We start from the raw sequence: 24033 nt of genomic DNA, 5'->3' as shown, positions 1-24033 counted from the left end.
CTCACATGTTCTCGATCCGCTCTCCATTGTGAGTTAGTTACATATATCCACAGATATAAGATGGAATAAGATGATTTATCTACAACAACCTGCAGGAACTCTCAAACCAAGGCTGTGGAAAAAAATCCAAAAAAACAAAAAAAAAAAACAAAAAACAAAGAAACAAAACGTCTGCAAATCTTTTTTTGGGGAGAGAGAACAAATTTCTCTGTTCTTGTTAGGTATGTACATTCTCAGAAAATAAAGTACCTAATTGTACCTTTATGGGTACATAGGATTGTTACTGGGTTAGTACCCTCCAGGGAATTGCTGTTGTATCCTCAACAGTGCAGTATATAATCTTACAAAGATCAGTTTTTTACCTATGGAGGCTGTCCGATCTTTTTAAGGTGCAAATTGTATTGGTTATAGCAGAACAGTAATACCTTTGAGCATAGCGCCCCAGCAACTATCCTTTGTACCCCTAAAGGTACAATTTGGTACTTTATTTTCTGAGAGTGTACGGGCCTTAAGCGCACTATCTTAGTAAGAGGAACTTTATGTGGTGTACGGTTGGAAACAAAAACATTGGCCAAGTTGTTATTAGCTTTGTTTACATGGAGCACTTTCGATCTGATCGAACGTCCAATCAGAATAAAAATGTCATGTAACCCAACTGATCCTATCGGCCTCGATTAGAAAGAATTTTTAATCCAATCGTCAGATTTACACCTTTTCAAGATCAGATCAGCCAGAAGAACCACGTATACGATCATTTCTGTGGTGTATGTTGTTGACATCAGGGTTACGTAATGTACTGAGTTTCATTTAGAAAAATGCAGCAAAGCAGGACGGAGCTGTGACGAGTACGTTTTTGTTAGACACTAGCTTCTTGGACACACACTTCAACTATCTGATAAATCTGATCAGTGATTCCGGCTGATACGTTTACTTGGATGCTAGATAGAGTGATCTGATCATGATGGACAGATTTATTATGATCATGATGCTTTTGACATGTTAAATGCCTGCTAGTTCAGAAGAAGAAGGGAATTTTATATTATTATTTTTTTTGGCTTTATTATTATGAATGATAGTAACTCTTTCAGTTTCAGAATTAGTGAGTGTTTCTACAGTCAAAAGGACCAAAATGAAAATAAATAAATAACTGAAAGCACTTGGTTGGTTGCAGATGCACTGGTTGCATTTGACATTAAGGTCAAAGTTATTTTTTCTCTTCACTGTACATGTGGGTTGAGGCCAGCTGAACCCACCCAGTTTTAGACAAGAAGCAGTCACACAAATTTCAATGTAAACATCCATGAAATAACAGCGTACAATACACACAGCAAGACCGTCAGAGAAATAACTTTATAAGGTCAGCCAGGATGTTGTTGAAAGCTTGAGGCTGACATTCTGCAAAAGAGGGATTTTATGGAGACAAGTACACACCAAGCTTAGTCATCTAACGGAAATACGTATGTTTTTATTAAAGTTCATTTAATCAGTTCCTTTAAAAACAGACTTCACTCTGAAAAACATTCCTGTTCTGTGTAATTCTGACTAGACTAAATTAGAAATTCCTGGAACCATATCTGGATTACCATCAAAATTTGAACACGTGGGATAATTTTATAATCCTTAATAATCCTTCCATAAACTTGAAACACCAACCATATACTGAAAATATACTTTTTGAAGGAAATAACACAGTCTTTTTAAAGAAATAAAAGTAATGCTGCTCTACATCATCCTTCAACAGAATTAGTAGTACCACCACTGGGATAATGGCTGTGGTTTTGCATAAACTGATGGAGTTATGGTGAAATCTGCTACTCCTTAAACTCATCTTTCACTTTTTATGAAATACAACAGTTCAAAACCCCTTAAAATGCTTTGGACTGGTTTTCTACAAAGCTAGTTCAGGCCTGTTAGCCACCCATTTGGTTTTTATGTTGTTTACAGGGTTGTATGGGTCTGGAACCTACCCCAGCTGCTATCAGGTGTAAGTCAGGGTGCACACCAGACTGATCACTAGTTCACCACAGGGCCCAGTCCTGTTAGGGAACTAATTATACCTACTTAATGTTAGCCTGGCAGCATTGTAATTAAGAGCATGTTAGCATGCTAAACATGATTTTTTTTCATCTAAGCTGCCTTGATAACTTGATTATATTTGAATCACAGCATGTGGTTGAACCTGATAGGCATTTGATACTTGATCAGCGCCCCTTTTGTAACAGCTGTCAACATATACAACGCCCTACTGTCACATCTGAACACTGAACTAAAAGACTTGTTTTTGAGTCTGGGCTTCATTGTGTTGTTTTTCATTCCATGTTTTTCCTCTGAATTTTGACTTCTTGCCTTTATATGGACTTTTTTTCTTGAAACTTGAAAGTTTGTGGTTAACATAAAGAAAACATAATTTCTTTGTAGAAAACACAGGCAGACACATTTTATCAACAATGATTTTGGTAACATTTTCCACATTGGCATATTGCATCACGACTACGTTATCACAAGTTTGGGAAACCCTGTACATTCTAAAGTGATGCTTTCAGGTACCCTCTGTCTTCAAATGGGACACATCAGGCTCCTGAAGTTTAAGCATGAGTTGGGAATGAGAAGGCCAGTTTAGGGGTATTACTCGCCATGTCCACTAATGGCTTCGTTCATTTTTCATAGCAGTCATTTTAGTATAACTAATTTTTCAGTTATTAGCTCTTAGATTTTGCAGAAATGGAGTCATGACTATTGTTTTTTCTTTAATACTAATGACTTTTGATAGTAATTGTACTATTAAAAGTCAGTAGTATTGAAGAAAAAACATTAGTAGTAGTGCTTACTACGTAGAGGCTCTGCTTCTAGTTGGTCTTTAGATTCCCTAATCAATGCAGACATGTTAAATATGTAAAACAAAATCAGTAAGTACAAATGTAAGGTACAAAAAACCCTACTATTTCATATCCCTGTTTTACTGCTCTTTATATTTCACATGTTGACAGCAATGCCTGCCGTTATATTATCCAGAATACTGGCTAAACTTGTAAACTACAGTATAGTTTTAAAGATCAAAGTAGTGGCCATGTGCCCTTCTGGCTTTAGACCCCTTTAAAAAAGTAGAAAGAAGGTTTTCATGTAAGTTATCTGTCAAAAAAGAGACCCTGCTCCTCTAAATATCCCATGTGGTTTCATTTAAGCACACCGCAGCTACTGAGGCACAGAGACGTAAAATAATCCAGTATTTTGATATTGTTTGAAATTTTTACTGGAATCTGAAAGACCTCACAGCCCTTCAACCAGCACAGTGAACAGTTCTTAAAGCTGATTTTTTGTGTGACGTATTTATTTCTAGGCTTTTGTGCAAAATGCTCAGAGCCTCCCATTACACATAAGGAAGGGCTTTACATTTACATGAGCAACCACATCACACACATACGTTAAAGTAGCATTTTTGTCTGATGGGTTGAGCAGGTCGTAATGCAGGCATCTCTGATATGGATGAGGTTGTTGTTAACCCTTGTGTGTTGCAGCCCTCCATCAAACAAACCCCTTACTTTTCATCATGATTTTATTTAGGTTTGTATCTTCTTCACTTGGCGCTGTTTAAACCTCTTACCCGGCATCTGTCCTTCGTGTCTTTCTCAGGCCTCTGTTTGTTAATCACTGCTGTGGATTCAGTTCATTGTACTTTAACGAATCTGTGTGGTGCTACAGTAGATAAGATGTAATGTTGTCAGTGTTAAAGTAGGATCTCTGCAGAAGTACATAGAGACTGGGTTGGGGTGGCTATTGGCACCACTTGCTTTTTAGCAATGTTGGCAAGAGCAGTTTACAATCTGTACACATGTTTTTTTATTGGGATAAATTTAACCAATCAGTTGTTTATTGTAGGTTTAATTTTAGGTTGTTTTTTAAATATTTTTTATTTTAGTACACACTATAAACAACTATGATATTAGAGATTTTCTGTAATATTTCACAGCTTTTTCTTGTACCTTTTTACTGAGGAAAAATACCAACAAGAATATGAAAATATAATGCAAATTTACATGTTTACAGAACTGTGAAACTGTTAAAATGCACAACTTTTTTTTTAAAAAAAGGAAGTATTTATTTCACATAAAAACTATTTAGCTGAAACGTTATTTAGAAAAAATAAATAAACCGCTAAATTCAAGTTTAATACTGTTAAAAGTCTTATCTTATTGTAGATTTCTGTTGTTATGCAGAAGTCTGGTAATGAACTGAATTAATATTATATGTACTATGTTTTCATTAAACATGAAAAAGCTTAAATAAAATGAAAGATCACATCTGAACTTAAAGGTATAAACTCTCTATTTATAATGGAATTTTACTGTAAATTGACAATTTCTTTGTGTCTTGTTTTTTCGTTGTACTGTTTGGGTTCCCCAGCTGCAGGGACATCACTATCATGTGTTTCTTTTTCTTTTTGTTTATTTACAGTGTACTATTTATGGATGTGTTAAAGATTCACAGTATTCTGGTCAGTGATGAAGTGATCTTCCAGCTCTCCATTTGTATGAAGTAAACACCAGTGTGACAGTGTACAGATCGTCCACTGTGATAATATCACAATCCTTTAATGTATTCCTTTTATGACTTTGCATAAGCAACTTTAAAGTTTAACTTTGTTTAACTGCTTCACAGGAATCCTAACACTTCAGTTTACTCCAGTACTGATGTACTTACAGAAAAGTGACAATAAAATAAAGAAAAACATACTTTTGTGCCACAAATTTATATATATATATATATACAAATTCTCCAAACCCCCAAAACTCCTCACTTTCCTTTTATCACTTGAATTGTGCAAAACCTGCTCTGGAAGGAATTAGGGTGATGGTGGAGTCTCTTCAGTATCATATAACAACTAAATCAAATCTCCTCCATCCTTTGAGGTTAGATTAACTTTTTGAATTTGAATTCTTGAAAGTCATAAAACCTCTCTGGTTGTAGCCAACCAAAACATGAAGCGGCCGTCTGCAGGTTTCCTGCTGGTTGTACTGGGTCGGGTTTTCATGTAGCCTTCCGAAGGATGAAAACTGATATAGAATTATAATTTAATTTCATTAGGTAGCTTTAGCACAGCTGTGTTATCTGAAGCATTGTTCCAAAGTCTGAGCCATGTTTAAACAGGTTCTTTAGTCAGACTTTAGCCATTAACAGCCTTTTAAATTCTTACATCTACAGAAGCCATGAAGACGTTTGGAACGTTTCTGTTGTTTTATTATCAGAATTGCTTCTGTTTTAAATTTTATCAGGCCATTAAATGGCTGTACTGAAAGTAATGATCACTCCCTTAATTAGGTGTTATTGATCTTCTAGGCGAACTGTGGTCATTTGATTAAGGGCTTGTAAAATCTCATTGTTATAATCCAAAATCTGTTCCTAAACTCAACCAAGAAAGTTTGCACCTTAGCATTTTTCTATGTATTACGATGTACTCTTGATCAGTTGTTAAAATCCAAAGTTAATGATATCTCCACGATTGTGACGTGTGGAATAAGCCTCAAGAGCAGGTAAGAAAATATTGATCAGGAAATCTGGAAAACATTCAATATTTGATATGAAAGGGCCTCAATAAGATGTTTTATTGAAGTAGATTATATGCCACTGATTCTCTATGTCTGCTAAATGCTGCATATAAAAAAAAACAAAAAAAAACAACTCAGAATCTGTAATATAAGCTTTCTGTTATTAATTTATTGCCTCCAAACCAAACAGAAAAATGTTGATCTGTGAGGAGATTTTCTGAGCCTTGACAAAGCTTTTCCAGAGGCAGAGAAAACATTATTCAGCCATTCACACGCTGAGTTTGCTGCAGTTGTGTGTACATTCTTCTTAAATTAGACTGTGTCCAGAGACTTAAATGAAGTTTTGTTGTGCCCAGATCCCAAGGTTATTACACAAAGGTAAAGAAAGGGTAAGGACTTTCAAACACAATGACACAAATAGTAATATAACATCTCCCTATTTATTCTTCTAACAAAGAAAACTTGGAGCTTTTTAAACATTGTGTTTGTTGGAGAATGTAAGAGGAAGATAAATGTAGGGTTGGCTGAAAAGTTCTTAGTAATGTTTTTCATGGTTTTGCCTCTAAATTGGTGACTCTAGCCATTAGAACTTGATGGTTGGTTGATTGTGTTCACTGATTGCTTCCAGAAGATCAGCATTTCATCTTCAGATTGAATAATTAAAGGAACAAGAACTCTGCTGTAAATGTTTGAGATAAAAGCTCAACTGATTGTATGATTGATGACCTGTGCTGGCATGGGTCTGGTTTAGTCATCATCAAACCTGTCTTCTTCCTGCAGGGGGACCACACGTGGGGGACCATGTTAGGCCAGAGTGTTCGGTTGCAGCCGGTTCCCATCCAGAGTCTGTCAGAGCTGGAGAGAGCCAGGTTACAGGAAGTTGCATTGTATCACCTGGAAGAGAGAGATTTGGACTTCAAGATCAGCATTCCCAGAGGTGGGAGATAGAAATGGTTTCTAAAGGATAACTTGTGTTTTATTTTCTAGACACATGAACGTTTTACAAAGTATATTAGTTTTAAAACTTAATTTAAGTTATTTTAATAGTCAGGTTTCCAAGATTTAAATAATGTGAAGGTCAGTTTCATTCTAATATCTGTAGCCTACACAATAAAGAACCAGATCAGAATTGGGTAACTGGTTTAGTTAGTTAGTAATTAGTTAGGGGATTCTTACCATGTAGAAATGTGACCATGTAGGGGGAAGATAAAGCAGAAAATCATGTCAGGTGTGACATGTCAGCTGTCTTGTACGCCAGGACAGCATGAAAACCAATGAGGTTGGTATATTAGCCTTTAGCCAATTAGCAATACCAACTAACAGCAACACATTACACTGTACTTGGCTTTAGGCTTTACCGTCATTACACAGACATGTACAACAAAATTAAGGTGCTCAGACGAGTACAGCGTACAAAATATAAAACAAAACAATTTAGATACACAAAGAGAATAAATACACAATAAAAATTAAATCTGTAATACATAGTAAAGCAGTGTACATGGTAAACAACAAGATACATTTACTGAGCTTATTTCACTAGCAAAGCTGGCCAGTTCTGCTTCTACACTGGTTTTACTCAAGTAGACGTGAGCTGTGTTTACCACTTATCATAACTACACCACTGGCTGAGAACTTAGAGGTTCGGCTTTCTCCAGCTTTCTAAAGTGCAAACTTTCCTACCTGGCACAGGTAGGATAAGTTGAAATTTCAAGTTGAAATTCCTGCCGCTCAAATTACTGAAATTATGGCAGGATTTTTTTTCTATAATCAAAAGCATGTTTATTTTTCTCTTTTTTTCTTGTTTTTACACTTAAATGCCATGCTGCTCTCTCTCCAAATTTTGTGTTGAGTGTGTAAATCACCTAACGCCACAGGTGTGCTCTCTCAAAACCTTTTTTTTTTTTGGCATGCCTTTGGATTGTTGTAAAAAAAAAGCCTGTCAAACTTCCTCTTGCCAATAGATAGCCAGATCCCAGTAAATTGTTACTGCACCAGATTCAGCTGTACTGAAGTACAACTTGAAAGTCAGTGAGGTTGGTTTACTAACCTGTATTAAGCTGCTGTTAGCAATACCAGCTAACACATTACACTGTAGTGGTGTAGCATCATTAGCAATGTTTGTCAGTGTTTTTATGCCATTTTATGAGACTCAAACAGATGGAAGTGCTGGTAAACAGTATATTAATACACAGTTTAGCAGTGGTGATGAATGAAGCACCCATCATGGACTTTTCATGGAGTTTGTGAAGTTTCTCCAATTTTCTGAATCACAAAGCTCCTTTCTGGGAGCCTTTAAATTAAAAATCACAGTCAGAAGTTTGAAAGCTGTAAAGCTAATCTTACATGGAACCTACTACTTTGTATACTTTTGTTGCCAGAGCTTTATCTTCATGTAAGTAAATAATTATTTAATAACATCAAAATCAGCCAAGATCCAGTGGATGTTTGAGCATCCAATCATAGTCTGTCAAAACTTATCTCAGTTTTACTCCCAATTCATCAGATAGATGCTGGTCAGGACCCACAGAAGTCCCATAGTAAATCCCTTGGTGTCATTTAACATAACATTTCAGCATGCAGGCTTAAAGCTATGAAAGGATGTAATTGCCAAGTACTTTGGATGTCTAAACCGAATAATTTGTGGTGGCCAAACCAAGAAATGAGTCAAAATTACTTCAGAAAAAATGCTGGTCTCAATCAGGGCTTCCATGACAGAAGGTTTGGCAGCTTATTTACCCAGAACCGTAACGCCAACCTTTTCACGTAGATTCAGGTGGAACATTGCACTCACCATATGCTAAAAGAGTTATGATGCATAATCTCAGAGACAAGGGATGATGGCAGCAGCACTCTCAGGTTTCCTAATCAGTGTAGTACCTTGATGATGGATTCTCATAAAGAAGAAGATGGTAGAAGAGCACGTTTGGCCCAGCTGAGACTGCTTGATTGGACTAAGCCCCATCCATGGAAAACTCATCAACCTTCAAGCTGTTGAAGTAGAGCTAATCTTTGATGAAGTAGTCATCTGCTTGTGAATCTGAGGAATGAATAAGGAGTGGGAAAAGATACGGGATAAGCAGACAATGTAAGAAATCCCAGCTGTCTGTTATGATAAGAGGTGCAACTGATCCAACATGATTTATTTATCCATCTATGTTTATATATTGATAAGGCTTTCACTTGACCATTTTTTATCACAGAGCAGTAATACAAAGCAACAAGGCAAATAACTTTCCAGTTAGGTCATCTTTAGTTGCTTTTCAGCAACAGCCGGTAATGTTCTTTCTGTTGTCTCAAAAGGCTCTTCTTATAGCCAGAGAGGAAGATGTTGGCCATGCTTGTCTGTAATAACAAAATAAATCTGAGCGCTAAGACCTTAAAGATCAGCTTTTCAAGATAAATACTGTAATGCGCTCGGTGGGTTAGGTGTGGCCTGATAGCCACATTGGTTTGTTATTGGCAGCATCAGTGTTTAGGATGGCTTGCAGTCAAGATGCCTTTTCTTTTACCATTCATCATAAAAAAAAGCAAGACCTCATCCCAATTTATTTATCAGTGAATTCAACAACAGAGTAAAACCTTAAGGTCTGGAATGACTGAATGTGTTTAAGATATTAGCCATGACTTGGATTGTATTAATGTCTAATAGTCTGCTAGACTTATGATTGAAGACCTAGTTCAATTTGGAGTTGCTATATTTAGCTAGTTCGAGTTTGTATTCACACTACACATAGTTAAACAAACAGAACTTTTGAATAAACGCAGTGCTGCCTCTTCTATTTTCATCACAAGTTGTAGTCCTATTCCTGCATTTGGTCTGCTTGAAGCTAAATGAGCATGGTGTTTTTCTGCAGTCAAGAATTTGCTTCTTCGATTTACATCAGTTTCATTGCACGTTCACATCACTCCAAACAAACCAAACTGTCCGAATCCCCTTTAAAAGCTCTAACCTGGTTAGCTTGGCAAAAATCTGGAGACAAACATGATTGCAGGACTGATATATCGAATTTTATTTACCATTTTTGATTCCTCACAGTTTAAGGAAATGATGCAAACTTACATAAAAAATATACTTGATTTTTGACCTTGTGTTCACACAGGCAACCAGCTCAGCTGTGCATGTAGTTGTTCACATTCTTGCATGTTGTCAGAGTATTTCACTGGGGGCACATTTGAGAAGTCAGACCGAATAAGTTCCCAAATTTTTAGAGCGTAAACAAATTGATAAATATATACAATAGTAGGTCTAGTGTTCGGTTCATTTTGAGATCACAGCATCAAAAATTAAAACATTGTAAATGCATGTGAGGCACCTTAATAAAAAAAGCCGTATGTTGACTTTAAAAACTCTCCGTCATTTTTATTGCTGTTGACCCTGTGACCTTAAAGTCAGTCAAATTGTTTCCTAAACTGTCCATAAATCCTAGTTGTGTCATGCAGGTTAGGATTGTGATTTTCTGAAAGCGTAGACAACGCTTTGAAGAAACGCAAAATATGTAAGGCAGCCATGATGGACATGATTAAAAGTAAGTCTGTTCTCTGTTTTAGAATCTTAAAAGGGGATGTTAATAAAGCACTGCAGAACTTTTTCTGCACCATCTCGCATCCTGTCTCTTCTCTGAGCGCTCTCCAGCCAGTAAAGTCCAATACTGACCCTGGTCTTATCTCTTGCTCTATCACTCTCTCTTTCTATTCCTCTTTTCTGACGCACATCCAGAACAGCCAGGGTGTTGATATCCAGTTGCTAGTGGATAACAAGATGCATAAAGAGAAACTCAGCTGTAAAGCGTCCCAGAATTAAGTACATAATAAATTTTACTGTGTCATCAAAACGAGTCAGAAACACGTATTTTTAAAGTCAGAAAGTCACATAGTGCTTTTTGAACTTCTAACTTGCAATTCATTTGTCTTTGTTAATGGATTCACTGACTTAGAAAAGTGTTTTTTTGGCATCAAAGCCATTTCTTTGAGAAATGTTCGGATTACTAAACCTAAATTTGTGTTTCACCTGCAAGAGGGAAAATTGTTTTCTGTGTACTGAGACCAAAGCTTTAAGATTAACCTATCACTGACCCTATGAATTCATTATCCCTGCCTTGACAAGCAAAGCTTAAACAGGGCAATCTTTTAAACCATATGCTGATTAAACACTGTTTAGGCTTTTCTCATTCTGTAAAATGGCTTGTGACTGATGGAAGTCTTTTTATATTTTTTAAATGCTTGTGAGATGTTTTCTGTCCAAAAGGTATTTAGATTAATGGTCTACATTGTACAAGTGTGCACTCCTGTGGATCGAATATTAAGCCTCTATACTGGTCAGGACTTTTCATGCCCTACAAACCCTTCATGTTTGGTTAATATCTAGTGTGATTAGGAAATACCTCAACACTTCTTCTTTTGATGTTTACTTGTACAAGCTCCTCACTTTGCTTTGAAAAATTGTTTGAAATTTCTGGATCCATCTGGTCTCTAATGTGCCAAATCCAGCTGGTAAAACTGAATAGTTGCACAAATATTGTGTAAATATATTGCATATATCTCATAAACTGCAGTCTGCAGAGGTTTTTCTTCTTATTTGTATTGAGGCTGGAAGGATCACTGAGGTCTCCAAGTTCAGAGAAGCAATTGCTTCAGCACAGCTGCTTCTTAAAGCAGTACGTGTTTGTGCAGGGTCTCCTGGTGGCCTTCTCTCCTGTGAGATCAGCTGCCATGTAAGCTGCTTTTCTCAGTCTTCAATGTTCCTGCCTTTACTGTTGCTCTCTCTCAGGATAATTAACCTCTGACATTCTCAACTTTGACCATGTTTCTAGTTTAGGCCCATTATACTTATGGTCTTAAGTTAGCAGTCAGGCTCCATCAGACCTTTTCATCAGTGTGTGGGTTTTTATGTCCCAAAGGACAACAATGTTAGGAATTCAACCACTTGATTTCTTCAAATTTTGATGCTTGTAAAATTCCCTCGAGGACGTCTTGAAAACAAAATTCCTGAAAATGTTTGTGTTAGCTTACATTTACATCAACATGTCTGTGGCATTCTACAGACTTTTTACTTTTCCTTTGTTGGGGTTTCATCAAGTTCCCAATAACCTGCTCTATAACGATAATAATTTGTCATCATTAAAGGGGTAGTGCACCCAAAAATGTGTTTTTTGAGCTGTAAACAACACAGTATTACTTAATTGTGATGAAAATCACACATACCAGGGCTCCAGACTAACTTTTTTTTACTAACTTAAATTTTTAGGAGCGCAAGCAGAAAATTTAGGGGCGCACACTGAAATCGCCTTGCAAAGCAAATATTCATATTTCCTCCCCTTTTCACTGTATTAGTGATTAATACTTGTACAATAAATTCAGAAATTACAATATTTGCAATTCACATTTTATTGTGGAGCAGCTGACATAACATAAAAAAAAAATATCTTACTGGTCGCACTAATACAATATAAGCAGACACAGAACTTGTCAAATCACAGTTAGATTTGATGATTTGATTTGGTTTGGTGTGGATGCTCATTTGACCAAACATTCAAATTCTGGTCTCCTGTACACCTGGTGCTGCTCACTTACAGTGTGAAAGCTAACGGACCACCCAGTGAACCAAAGAGAAGAAATGACATAGGACATGTCGTAACGCAACACATCATTTCTCACAGCCTCTCCTGCTGCTCATACAGGACAAATTCATCTGAGAACACACATTACGATTTAACATCAGAGTAAAAATAGAAACCTTAAGACTACATTATGTGAATGAGCTGTTTTTAAACCCGGCCAAGCAATGAGTCAGATTTTCTTCTTCTGCCTGCGTTTTTTTTCTTCTTGGTCAGAGGTTCTTCAAGACCATTCTAGTCCTAGCGAGTAGGTGTTGTAACAACAGGACTTTGTTCAGGTGCTTTGGTCTGCTTCAGTAAAGTACAGTGTGAAGGCAAATGAAACCAAACGAAAGTGAGACACTTCTAAGCATTCCTACCCCACTTGAACCAAGTCCCTCGGACTATCCTGGTACGAATGTGCCCACTGAAGACAGGAACTTACAGGACCCCTTACTGTTCCCAACGTTTGAGGATGCAGTTTCTCTGCCCTGGCTGCAGGACTCAAGAGAAGGCCAATCTATTTTTAATGACTCCTCAACTCTCAACCATCTCATACTGGACACACATACAACCTGAACACTGCCATACTATAAAAGGGAATTTGATATGAATGGACGTGATTGTATTAAATCAGCTTGTGATATCCTCTAAATCCAATAGCTGGATCCTGAAGTGAATCAAACAAAAGTCATATTCTGGTTGAATTTGTTATTTAGAATTTATTACCCACTGAATTCATAGTGTATTGTGTCACATTTTCAAGTTTATATGCATGGTTTGCTGTAATAACCATGCTCAGTAATAACATAGCTACAGTACAGTAACAGAAAAAGACAGTGTTGTCCTGTATATTATCTGCTATAAGACAAGGCTATTAGTAGACGTAGAGGTTGACATCATCAATATGTTTAATGCTAGCACAGACATGGTGAACCACAAAAACCTAAATATGAATCTTTTTAAAGAAACAGATTTTCATTTTCAGTCGGACCTCTCTCTAATTCTGCCTTCTGTTAAACTCCATTAGGAAAATGGGAAAACAATGCACTTTACCTGCAGACTGTTACTGGAACAGACTGGGAGGTTGACAAAGTGTTTCATGGGAAAATGACATGAAAGTAGATCTGATGAGATTTAGTTGTATTTAGTTGTATTTAAAGACAGAAAACACTACAATCGAGCTTAGAACTTTGTATCTTATCTGTGAAGTGCTGTGGTGGTAGTGTCATGGTTTAGGTCTGATTATTGTCACATCTAAACCAACATAACAAAGAAAATCAAGTCATCAGCCCCGTTTACACAACGATGCTGAACAGTTTTGGGTGGGTGAAAATGGTTTGACATAAGGCTCCAGCGGGACATTTTCTTGAAACACAAGGCAAACTGTGTCCATTCAAAATGTTTTGGTGACAATGACCTATCATGACAGCAGGACGACATCGTTAATGGTGGATCTCCGTGTTCTGTTTGTACGGCTGACTCTTTTTAAGTTATTTAGTCTCTAAAAGCAAAACCTGCTTCTTGGCATGCACACTATATTGTTTCAAGTACTATTTGCATTTTTTTGTCTGAACAGAGATGATTTTCATTCTGCTGTTGTGTAAAGCTGACAGGGCCATGGTCCAATAGAAAATGTTGAGGAACGAAGCGAGTGAGAAATTAATTTGAGGAAAACCACTTACCATCCAGAGCTAAAGCTGTTCTGTATAAAGGAATGGGTTCAAATTCTTCCAAACATTTTTGTGGAGGACAGATCAACAGTTACTGTAGACATTTAGTTCTAGTTGTTGCTGTATTGTGAGCCGGCCCTATGAACGATTCAAAAGGTTGGATCCCTTTTCTAAATTTAAGGAATAATTAGTGGGTAGATTCTTTCTGGTTTGTTTAATTCAGAATACACAGCCCATATTCTTCTGCATGACTATTAATATGTTTTGTCTGGCCATCTTTTAAATGATGTCATACCATTGCCTCCTTGTACTCTGTAATGCTTTAACATAACTTAACAGGAGGATTAATGCAACCAGCGATTTACCTAAATGCATCACCTCCTAATATGGACAAAACAGTTGTAGCTGGAAACTCAGTCGATGTATTTGACCGGAACACCTTACGGCAGCTCTTTTTGGAGGCATTTGGAATCCAAAACAGACTCATAATTCTCAGATGTTTGTTCAGGACTCCATTTAGTCCAAAATAAACCAGGATCTTGCTGATCTAGGCAAGATTTTATTTTGAGATTTGCAGACTCCCACCATGAGCTCTCTTTATAGACATCTGTTTAATGAACCACAACATAGTTTTAAGGCAGTCAAAACAGACTCAGAATATGTCTGTAGAACGTCTGTTTTAAGTTGTTTGATGTCAGTGTAAATAAAAGTCTGATATGATCTATAGATTAATATATATTATAGTTATACTGATTCACTCTGTATACCAAGTAAGTTTTTGTTTATTCCGTTTTATTTCTAATTACCCTAGTTTGTATAGTTTCTGACAAAAACATAATGCATAAACAAGACTGTACCATTAAAGTGACTTTTTCTTGGAAATCAGGGATGTAAATGTAGTGTTAACATGTATATATATATGTGTGTGTGTGTGTGTGTGTGTGTGTGTGTCTCCAGAGAGTAAATAGTTAAATGATGTCTATCTTTACAGAAGTGACTAGACTTAAGTTTGTGTCTGTGTGTTTCTCACACATGACACATCCTTTGAGATTTCCTGCTCTGTACACTTTCCGGAACGTTTTTTCCATCTAACTTCTTTTTTTTTTTTTTTTTTTTTACTGATCTTTACTTTTTTAAGATAAAATAAGATCTGCCTTCTGACTGGCAGGTGGCAGGTGGCAGATGCTAGTTCATCTCCTTTGCTCCTGACAACGTTTTCTTGTAAACGATGCAATGTGAACATCTTATTTTAATTGGAGAGCATAAGAGCGTTTTTGCAAAATACCTGTGGTTGTGTAGACATCAAACAGAATCTGTGCTGACAAGTTAATAAAATAAGTGCATTATAATTTCTTTAACTCTTACAGCGCGTAACAGTAACATTTTCTCAGAGTTTTAAGATTTACCTTCTCCAACTGCAAACCCCTAAATGCTTCTTCCATCATTGAGGTTGAGGTGAAATTTCTTTGCCTGTTAAGTTATAGATACCAGCTGAGGAAGAGATGGTTTCCTCTGCCTGGCTCACAGACAAAGCTCTCCGTCAGTAAGTGTGGGAATATTTCCTCCCAGTTTCTCCCCTGGGGTGAAATCTCCTCAGCTTACTCTGCCTTTCCCAGCTGAGACATCACCTCCTGTCATTCTGCCTCCCTTCTTTGTTAGTCTTCTCTTGGTTTCTCTTGCTTTTTCTCAGTAGGGTTTCTTCTTCCATTGGTTTCCCTTCTCTGTCTTTTTCCATGTGGGTATATTTTATTTCTCGCATTACTTTTCTAAAAAAAATGTGGTTTATTTCTTCCTAAACTGAGAGGAAAACCCTTTCACTTTATTAGCTAGTTTTTATATTAATGAAATGGCATTTATTCGGTGTGCACATGCATGAGTGTGTTTGTTAGTCTTTCCAGTGAATTCTTTATGAAACATGCCAGTATTTGTGCATCTGCTTTGCTCTTATTTGGTTTGGAGTTCATTCTCATGCCCCATTTGCTGAGCTGCTGCTCTACAGGGATTACCAACCAACTGGCTCTCCACTCCCTCTGATATTTCCTCAGTTTCTGTGTAATGTTTTTTCTGCAGTCATTAGGCCTACCATCTTTTAAACCCTTCTCAAGCAAAACGTGCACCATTGAGATCATGAGTGGCCCAGCGAAGGTAGAAAATAAATAGCTGTTAGGTTTAAATAACAGCTCAATACTCAAGTATACATGTTTCAGAATATATATATATATATATATATATATATATATGAGAAAAGGAGGAAATGTTAAGGATTTACTAACTAAAAGGTAAAAAGTCAGCAGGATGAATTTAAAGATGTGAAGCTGCTTCCTTCTAAACACAGAAGGAACAATATGTGATGAATATCAGCATCAGGTGAACAGACAGAAAGCAGAAACTGCTTAAAGGAACTGTACTCCAACCGGCAGCAAAATATAACTTATTTACAATAATAAAACAAAGGAAACTTAACCAAATAAATCCTATAAAAAGAAAGAAATCAGAATCTATACAAAAATCTATACAAAAATGGAAACCAGAATATTTAAAAAGGATCCTAGGCCTCTCCTAATGAGGAAGCTCTCTAAATACAATTAGTAAATTAATACTAATTGTTGTTTTAGCAAACTGTCTGTTGAAGAGCCAGGACAGAAGACCGCTCAGTAACAAAACCTCTTCAAAAAACAATCTAAGTGTCCACTGATACCAAGCCACAAAGAGTACTCTTAGCAAAACAGTTCCTAACACCAATAGTTTTCTACTAACAACTGTTAAGCAATTCAGCTAGTACACACTCAGAGAACCAACCAAGAGGTGAACAGCTGCCATGATCATTGACAGGTCCTCCTATTTAAGGGCGGGGCATCCCTCATGATTTTTAGCAGGGAGCGGTAGCGACCAATCAGCGAGGCTGCTGGTCTACAGCCAATCCCGAGGCAGCGCTGGCACAGCGGCATTTGTGTATCCTAGTGTAGAGTGACAGGCCGGAGGCCAATCCAGAAAGGCCAGGGGCCTTTTAAAACCAGGGGTGATAGGGTCGTCAACAAAACAAAAAGGACAAAATATAAGATATTTACAATTATTTATTTACAAAACAAAAACGGGTTCAACCATCAATTACAACAAAAGAAACTTAATTAACTCAGGGTGTCCTCAATCGAGGTAAACAATAAGCCAAACAATAAACAATAACTCAAGAAATTCCCTATAAACCAAAATATCGCTCTTACAACTATTCAAAACGGAGCTATGTACTTAAACTAAATCTAACATACAGTTAACTCAACAAAAGATGTCTGCTAAACCAAAATACACAAAACAAAGAGAGAACAAGTGCAGAATCACAATTAAACCATCCACTCAGGTGTCTTAACTAAAGGGAAGAATAATGCTCTTACAAACCGCTATGGGTAAATCAACCAGCCACTACAAATGAAGTCCCAAACTGGCGAGCTGTGGGCCTGAGGAACACAGCTGCCCCGATCACCGTCACGCCTCCCTTTTAAGGACCGGTACTCCCGTTGGTTGGTCGCCGAGGAGGAAGCAGTGTGGTGGAGTTGTCCTGTTAGGTGGATGGGGTGGGTCTCCCCTGAGCAGGTGGAACCGAAGGCAGCCAATCACCGTACAGGAGGGAAAGAAGGAGGTCTCGCAGGCCGGGAGCAGGGTTGCAGAATATGCAGCAGTCATTCTCATACACGTGTCCAGGCCAGAAGCCAGGGGACGTGACAATTTACATAACATATATCATGTTGTAACCCTATATTTCCAGCTTGTTCTGAAAACAAGAAGAACTACTATCATGTTGCTGACTGGTTTTCAGCTGCATGGCACTGCTAGTTGAAGTTTTTATACAACAGGAACATTTTGCATCTAATTTAAAGTTGCAAATGCTGAGTTGACAGCACACCGGGGAATTAAAGGGATGGTAAATGCAGCCGGTTATTCAGATCTTAATAATCTAATTGTTAAAAGGGGGAAAATGTATATTTGAAAGGGTCTCCAGTTGGTGAGTATTACACGAGTTATTTGATGACAGAACGTTCCTTCTGACGTGTTATTCTACAGATGAAGAACTTCAATCATGTATTTGGTTTAGAGGGCTGATAGCCACCGTTAATGTTAAATCAGTTAAGTGAGAATGTTTGATTAGGAAGCCCATTTAATGCGAGCACCTCATCGGTTCAGTGTCCAACTATTCTTCTTGTTATTACCAATATTAGCAGTGAACTGATGATAGAAGAATAAATTTAGATTTTTAGTCATGTAATTGAAACAATCCAAGAGTCCGTGGTCAGGTTTAATTTAAAATGATCTGACAACATAAAAAAACACCTACACACAAATTATTATAAAGCAAAACATTCATAGTGTACCAAAGTTATATCAGTGGAATTAGGATAAAGACAGTAAAAAACTTTTTTTTTTCCATTTTATGCCTTTTTTGTTGTTGTTTTGGAACCAGAAAAGTCCTGCAGACAGTACAACACAGCACCACTTTTGATTTATTATTGCTGTGCCGGGTGCAGGATTTATATGAATATATGTGCATTATTTTATGTTGTAAACCATATGAACCATTTGTGAGAGCAGCTTGAACAGTTGGTGCTGTGCAATATATTAGCATCGTTATTATAATATAAATGCAGTGCAGTGGAATGAATTGAATTTGACTGCATGTTTAAAAGAACAGTCCTTAAACTAATAAATCCTTAAAGTAAGAAATGATGGGACACTGTAAAAAAACAAAAACATACAAACAAAAAAAAGTCTCTCAAATCCATATTTTCCTTCTAATAGAATATACATACCACCTGTTGAACATGTGGCCTTTTACAGTTTGGTGGAGAATATTAGCTCATTTTGAATTTTATGGCAGCGACGCATCTCTAAAAAGTTGAAACAGAGACAACAAAAGGCTGGAAAAGTTATTTGTGATGCACCCACAGATACATTTGATTTAAACCAACAGCTCTAAGTTCCTCATTAGAAAAGTTTTTTTTTTTTTGTTGTTGTTTTGTTGTTTGTTTGACAGTTTTTTTTATGCGTCACCTTGGCACTTTTTCTTGTTAACTATGTAATCATACAACCATGTCAAACACACACAAGCACACACATAAGTAGATCCAACTTAACTGGCTGTGGCATGTGTGTGTTGGGAGGAGCTGTACACTTTGGAAAATAAACTTTAATTTCCTGCAGTCATGGGAATTTGACCCTTTTATCCCAACCGCACAAAGCACAGACTTCTTTTCTTTATCATGTTTTTTTTTATTTTATTCCCCCAGATTTTTTTTTCCTGCAAGAGGAGAAACAGAAAAGAATAACTTGCACCATTGGTAACTCCAGTTGTTCCTTAATAGGAAAAGGATCAAACCTTGAACTAGTCATTTCTAAACACCAGCTTTACTAATCCTAACAATGTCTTCTTCTGTGTAAACAAAGCCCAGGAGGGAGGACGGGCTCATAGAAGTGGACTGGCCTCAACACAAAATACTCTCACTGAGGTGTTGCTTCAAAGATTAGATTAGCATTGAAAAGCATTTATAGATTTACTGCTAGCAAATAGAAAACACTAAAAGGTAAATAAAATAAAATAAAATTGTAGGCAAATAGAAAAAAAAACTTTTCTCTTTTTGTGTTCTTTGACATATTGTACATCACTATGGTGAGTCACATTGTAGAAAAAGTAGAAAAATTGAATTAAATAGAAATTGTAGGTACAAATAAAATAAAATAATAGGAAAAATCAAGTAAAATAGAAATAGTTTTAAAAATTTGATGAAATCAAAATTTCCTGAAAAAGGAAATGAAATGAAATAAAATACAAAAAAATAAAATAAAAAACAAAGTTTTCAGGAATCATGTAGAAATAAAACTAAAGGTGGAATTATACGGGTGTGTGTGCGGCACTTTACGGCTTCACCGCCGTTTTATGTTTTATACCGGCTGAGCCACAGCACGTATCAGAAGCGTCCCAGAAGCGTGTTGTTGTGGCGCTGTTGTGGCAGACAGGAAATCAGACACGGGAGCAGTGTAAAAGCTTCTGGTATTTTTCAAAATAAAAGCCCTCATGCAGATTTGTGCTGCTGAACCATGAAAACATTACATGTTTAACTGGTCGGGGGGTCTCAGTCGTGTAAGATAAAACAATGCAGTTCTTCTACCTGTTACATTCAAGCTCCCTTACGTGCGTAAATAGCAACATCCATTTCAAACGTTGTCATACATCCCTGTCCCCATACGTCTATGCGTCTTTTGCGTTGCCATGGTTAAGTCAATTCCTCCAATAGCAGGCAGTGCTAAGTTCAGAGTTCACTCCCGCGAGCCGACGGCAGTTTCAGACTCCATTTAGCAGCGGTAATACTTCACTATAGAGCAGGGATCTCCAACTACAACACACCTCTGCACAAGCCTATTAATGACCAAGTGATTTGAATCAGGTGTGTTGCATCAGGGAAAAATCCGAAACCTGCAGGTAGCTCACGAGGACTGGAGTTGGAGATCCCTGCCACAGAATTATTTCCATCCGCCCAACACTCACATTTCTATAAAAGCTCCAGCAATTTCTACAATTGTTGTCATTGTCTTCATTCTTCTTGTGCTTATTTGTTCCCTTCCTGATTCTCTTCTTCTTCTCTGGTTTGTTCTTTCCCTGGTCGCATGCCAGCTATTCTGCTCAGCACTGCCCCGACGATTTCCAGTGGTATTGCTAAGCTATCCATCGCTTCTGCATCAAGCGATGGAAAGCTAAGCTCCTGAAAATGGCCCAAATTACACGGGTAGCCTTTGCAGAACATGGACAAAACTGTCTATGTATCCATCTTCTGCGTTGATAATAAATGGGCCTATTATTTTTTCCACACAGGCTTATTTCAGTACACTCACATTATCCAATGATTTCTTTGAAAACATATGGTTTTAATGGCAGATTTTGTTTTTTTTAATTACCACCGTTTCTACCCTGATATGCTCTTTCAATTATTCATAACTTGGCACGTATACTTATTTTAACCCTTCAACTAAAATTAAAGTCTTGAAGACAACTTTTTTGTAAACTATGTCTTATTTACCTTATCATATGAACTTTTGGGATTCATTTCTAAAAGGCAAAAAGTGCTTTTGTAATTGTTTGAAATTGTTTTTTCAACACATTTAAATCTTCTGCAATATTTATTTACTTTTTTCTTTGTATTCACACACACATACGCCTGCCTTTGTCTTTTACTTACTGCTATTAAGCAAAGTATACTGTTCAAACAAACAACAAGGACTTGTCTATTGAATCAGTCCGCTCTATTCTTAGAGCCAAGGAGGAGGCACGAGCACTCAGGAGGAAAAGATAACCAGTTTAGGGGAGAAGAAAGAGAAAAAAGGTCGTATTGAGGGCGGTTTGAATGTGACAGGAAGAATACATGACGTAGTTTATTTGGTTCATTTAGAGCCTATCGAAGGACAGTCACAAGAAGTGTAGTTTGTCTTGTGTGTGGATGAACTTTGACCAGTGTTTGGTCTCAATATTACTCATAACCAGTAAATGGAAGACACATATCAGATGAGAAAGTATAACCTTTCATTGTGACTCTTTCTTCACAGAAATACGCAAACGAAGAAAATCTCTGCGCAGGAAGTTTGACTCCTTTTCAAAGGAAAAGAAAGAGCGTGGTGAGTTCATGATACACACTGACATTAAAGTGGTTAAACACAACACCATCTGTGGTCACAGCTCATCTTCTGTGGAAAACTCTGAAAGTGCTTCTTCACAGCCTCCATGTTTACCACAGTAAATACCATTATCAAGCACAATATCCCCCTCTGTCCATTGAAACTACTTCACCACCGCTGGCGTCCAGTGAAGTTACCAGCACTGACCACTAATGGCCTCACATATGTGGCTCAGGGCTACAGACTGAATTATGCAGGGTTCACTGAGCCATTGCTACATTGTTTTAGCACAAACTGAATACTGAGTGAACACAAACGCCCGCCGGGCACTTCTACAGTCACGCTGTGTCACATTACAAACGCATCTGGAGTTTTTTCACAGACAAAGCCAGATTACTGGTGGTAACCAGCCTAAACGTTGTTAAAAATGTTTGACCGATTCTACCTCCTATTAAATGATTTCATGGTTGTAGTTTGATTACTGCAAGATTACCAAAAATTTTTAATCAAAATCACATGTTAACTAAATGATTTAAAATATGTTGGTCAGTGTTAAAGCCAAGTTTGTGCTACTAATCAACTTTTATTCATGAGCCAAATGAAGTAGTGAACTGGCTTGCCTCAGAGCCAGAGGATTCAGCTTATGGTCTCTACTGAAGCACTGACAGTATCTAAGGTCCATGTCTTCTCTGTTTAGTGGAACCATTGATCTTTGTATTTGTTATTTGTTTATTTATTTATTTATTGGTGATGAGACTTGAACGGGGGCCTTTCTGTGTGGTGTTGTTTTTTTTTTTTTTGTTCTCCCCATGTGTCCGTGGGTTTTCTCTGGCTACTCTGGCTTCCTCCCACAGCCCAAATACATGTATGTTAGGTTAACTGGTCAGGATTGAGTGGATGGTCCCCACTTTAATAATTTGTGGTTGTTCAATCAAGAAATCCTTAATCCAGGCACAGCTGGTGCCTGAATCTGAGCAGGGCACTAATTTAACAGCTGACAAATATGGGTAAATGATTGAAACAAATCATTTCAGTTATTTGTCCTGGCATAGGACCTAACCTTATTTACATTTCCCATGAATACTATTCCATTTTGTATCATACATCTATGGGCGGCATGCTTACTTTAGCTTGTGTGTTGTTTTTGTGCTACTGTCTGGACAAAGTCATGCCGAATGAAGAGCAAAGTCTAAACAAAAGCTGCGTTTCCATTACAGTATTTTGCAAAATAAACATTTCAATAAAGTGCTATACCAATGTGCAGGTGTTTCCATTGAACAGTGTTTAGCGCATTAGCCATTATTCTCGTAAAATCTCGTCCAACGAGGCTCCGCTTTGAGGAGGATAGAGATTTCTACATTGTTGTAAAGCTCTTGCACTTTGCCGTTGTTTGCTATCAAGGATGACGATTATATTTTTTCTTTAATTATTTGTAAAAAGATTTCCGTCTCCTCCTGTGTCCACTCAGACTGGGCCATCTCTGTTTGAAACGAACTGGTCACGTGACCCGCTACGTCATGTCCGGTAAAGCGTAAATGTGAGAAAAGTGTTTCCGTTACATTCTTGCGATATACTTATATATCGACATGTCTGTAAAACCACCTCATGAGAGCATAAAAACTTTTTAGCGATATTTGAGAGATTTTTCAAAATGTAGGTGTTTCCATTACCGGTTTGTTATTACGATATTTAGCTTTTGCACAATTCTAGGGGTCATGGAAAACCACCTAAAGACATGTAGACAGAAGAACAAAAATATGGCAGTGGTTGGGCGATATAAAGAATAAGGCTGGTTACAAGAAAAGAAAGGAGGACGGGGGATGCTGACAATAAAAGGAGAAATGAAACAAACAAAAATCATAACTTTTAATACTAAATGTCTTTTAGATCATGAGTACAGTAGCTGGTGTTTGACCAAGAATAAATATATAGTTTTCTGTGCTTGTGGAACATGTCGTCTGATCCATCAAGGCCTGCAGACCCTTTTCCTCTAAGGCCTGAGAAATAAACAGGATGATTATATTGTGGAACATTTGTTTGCCCTTTTTCCATAGGTTTCCACATCCTTGTTAAGAAGTTGTACACTCTGGTTTTCCTTTTGTACTTTTTGATGTTCTCCAGCCAAACACAGGAAATAAAGCAGCTATTTAATTCAATTTGAGTTGTTGTAGAAAGTTGTATCAGTTTATTCTCTTGAGTCCAAATCCAGTAGCGATAAATCAGCCTCAGTTTAATGTAACCATGAAAAAGTTTTTCTATTAAAATTTCTGTTTTTATTTTCTCTGTTAGTTGCAGCAAGACTATTGTGTTTGAACAGATGCTGCCCCTCGAATAATCTTCACTGCTGAAATTGCACAACAGTGCAAATGACTAGTTGACTCTTACCTGTGTGTGATTCTCACAAATACTCAATCTTAAAACACTTCAATTATCTCCAAACATGAAGTAAATTTTAATGTCTTACTCATGAATGGCCTGTTGACTTCCTTTCAATACTGGCATCAGGCCAACGCCTTATACACTCCCCTGGCCTCTTTATTAGGTCGGCCTACCCCTTGCTAGTATCAG

General features: G+C 37.2%; 1 protein-coding gene across 5 annotated transcripts in view; it reads left to right on the top strand.

The window, feature by feature from the left end:
* arhgap36 (Rho GTPase activating protein 36) overlaps positions 1 to 24033 on the top strand; it is a 116481-nt gene that overhangs the window by 56699 nt on the left and 35749 nt on the right. For all 5 annotated transcript variants that reach the window (XR_006010562.1, XM_041986588.1, XM_041986591.1 and 2 more), the window contains exons 2-3: positions 6324 to 6480; positions 21397 to 21465. Coding sequence is in view for 4 of the 5 variants with exons in the window: in XM_041986588.1 (XP_041842522.1) it covers positions 6324 to 6480; positions 21397 to 21465 (226 nt within the window). In the remaining variant the exon portion in view is untranslated. The remainder of the gene's footprint in view (positions 1 to 6323; positions 6481 to 21396; positions 21466 to 24033) is intronic.

Source organism: Melanotaenia boesemani, chromosome 5 (genome assembly GCF_017639745.1).
Source record: "Melanotaenia boesemani isolate fMelBoe1 chromosome 5, fMelBoe1.pri, whole genome shotgun sequence".
Taxonomy (NCBI): domain Eukaryota; kingdom Metazoa; phylum Chordata; class Actinopteri; order Atheriniformes; family Melanotaeniidae; genus Melanotaenia; species Melanotaenia boesemani.
The sequence above is the reverse complement of the archived record's forward strand: the minus strand, read 5'-3'. Positions and strand labels throughout refer to the sequence as shown.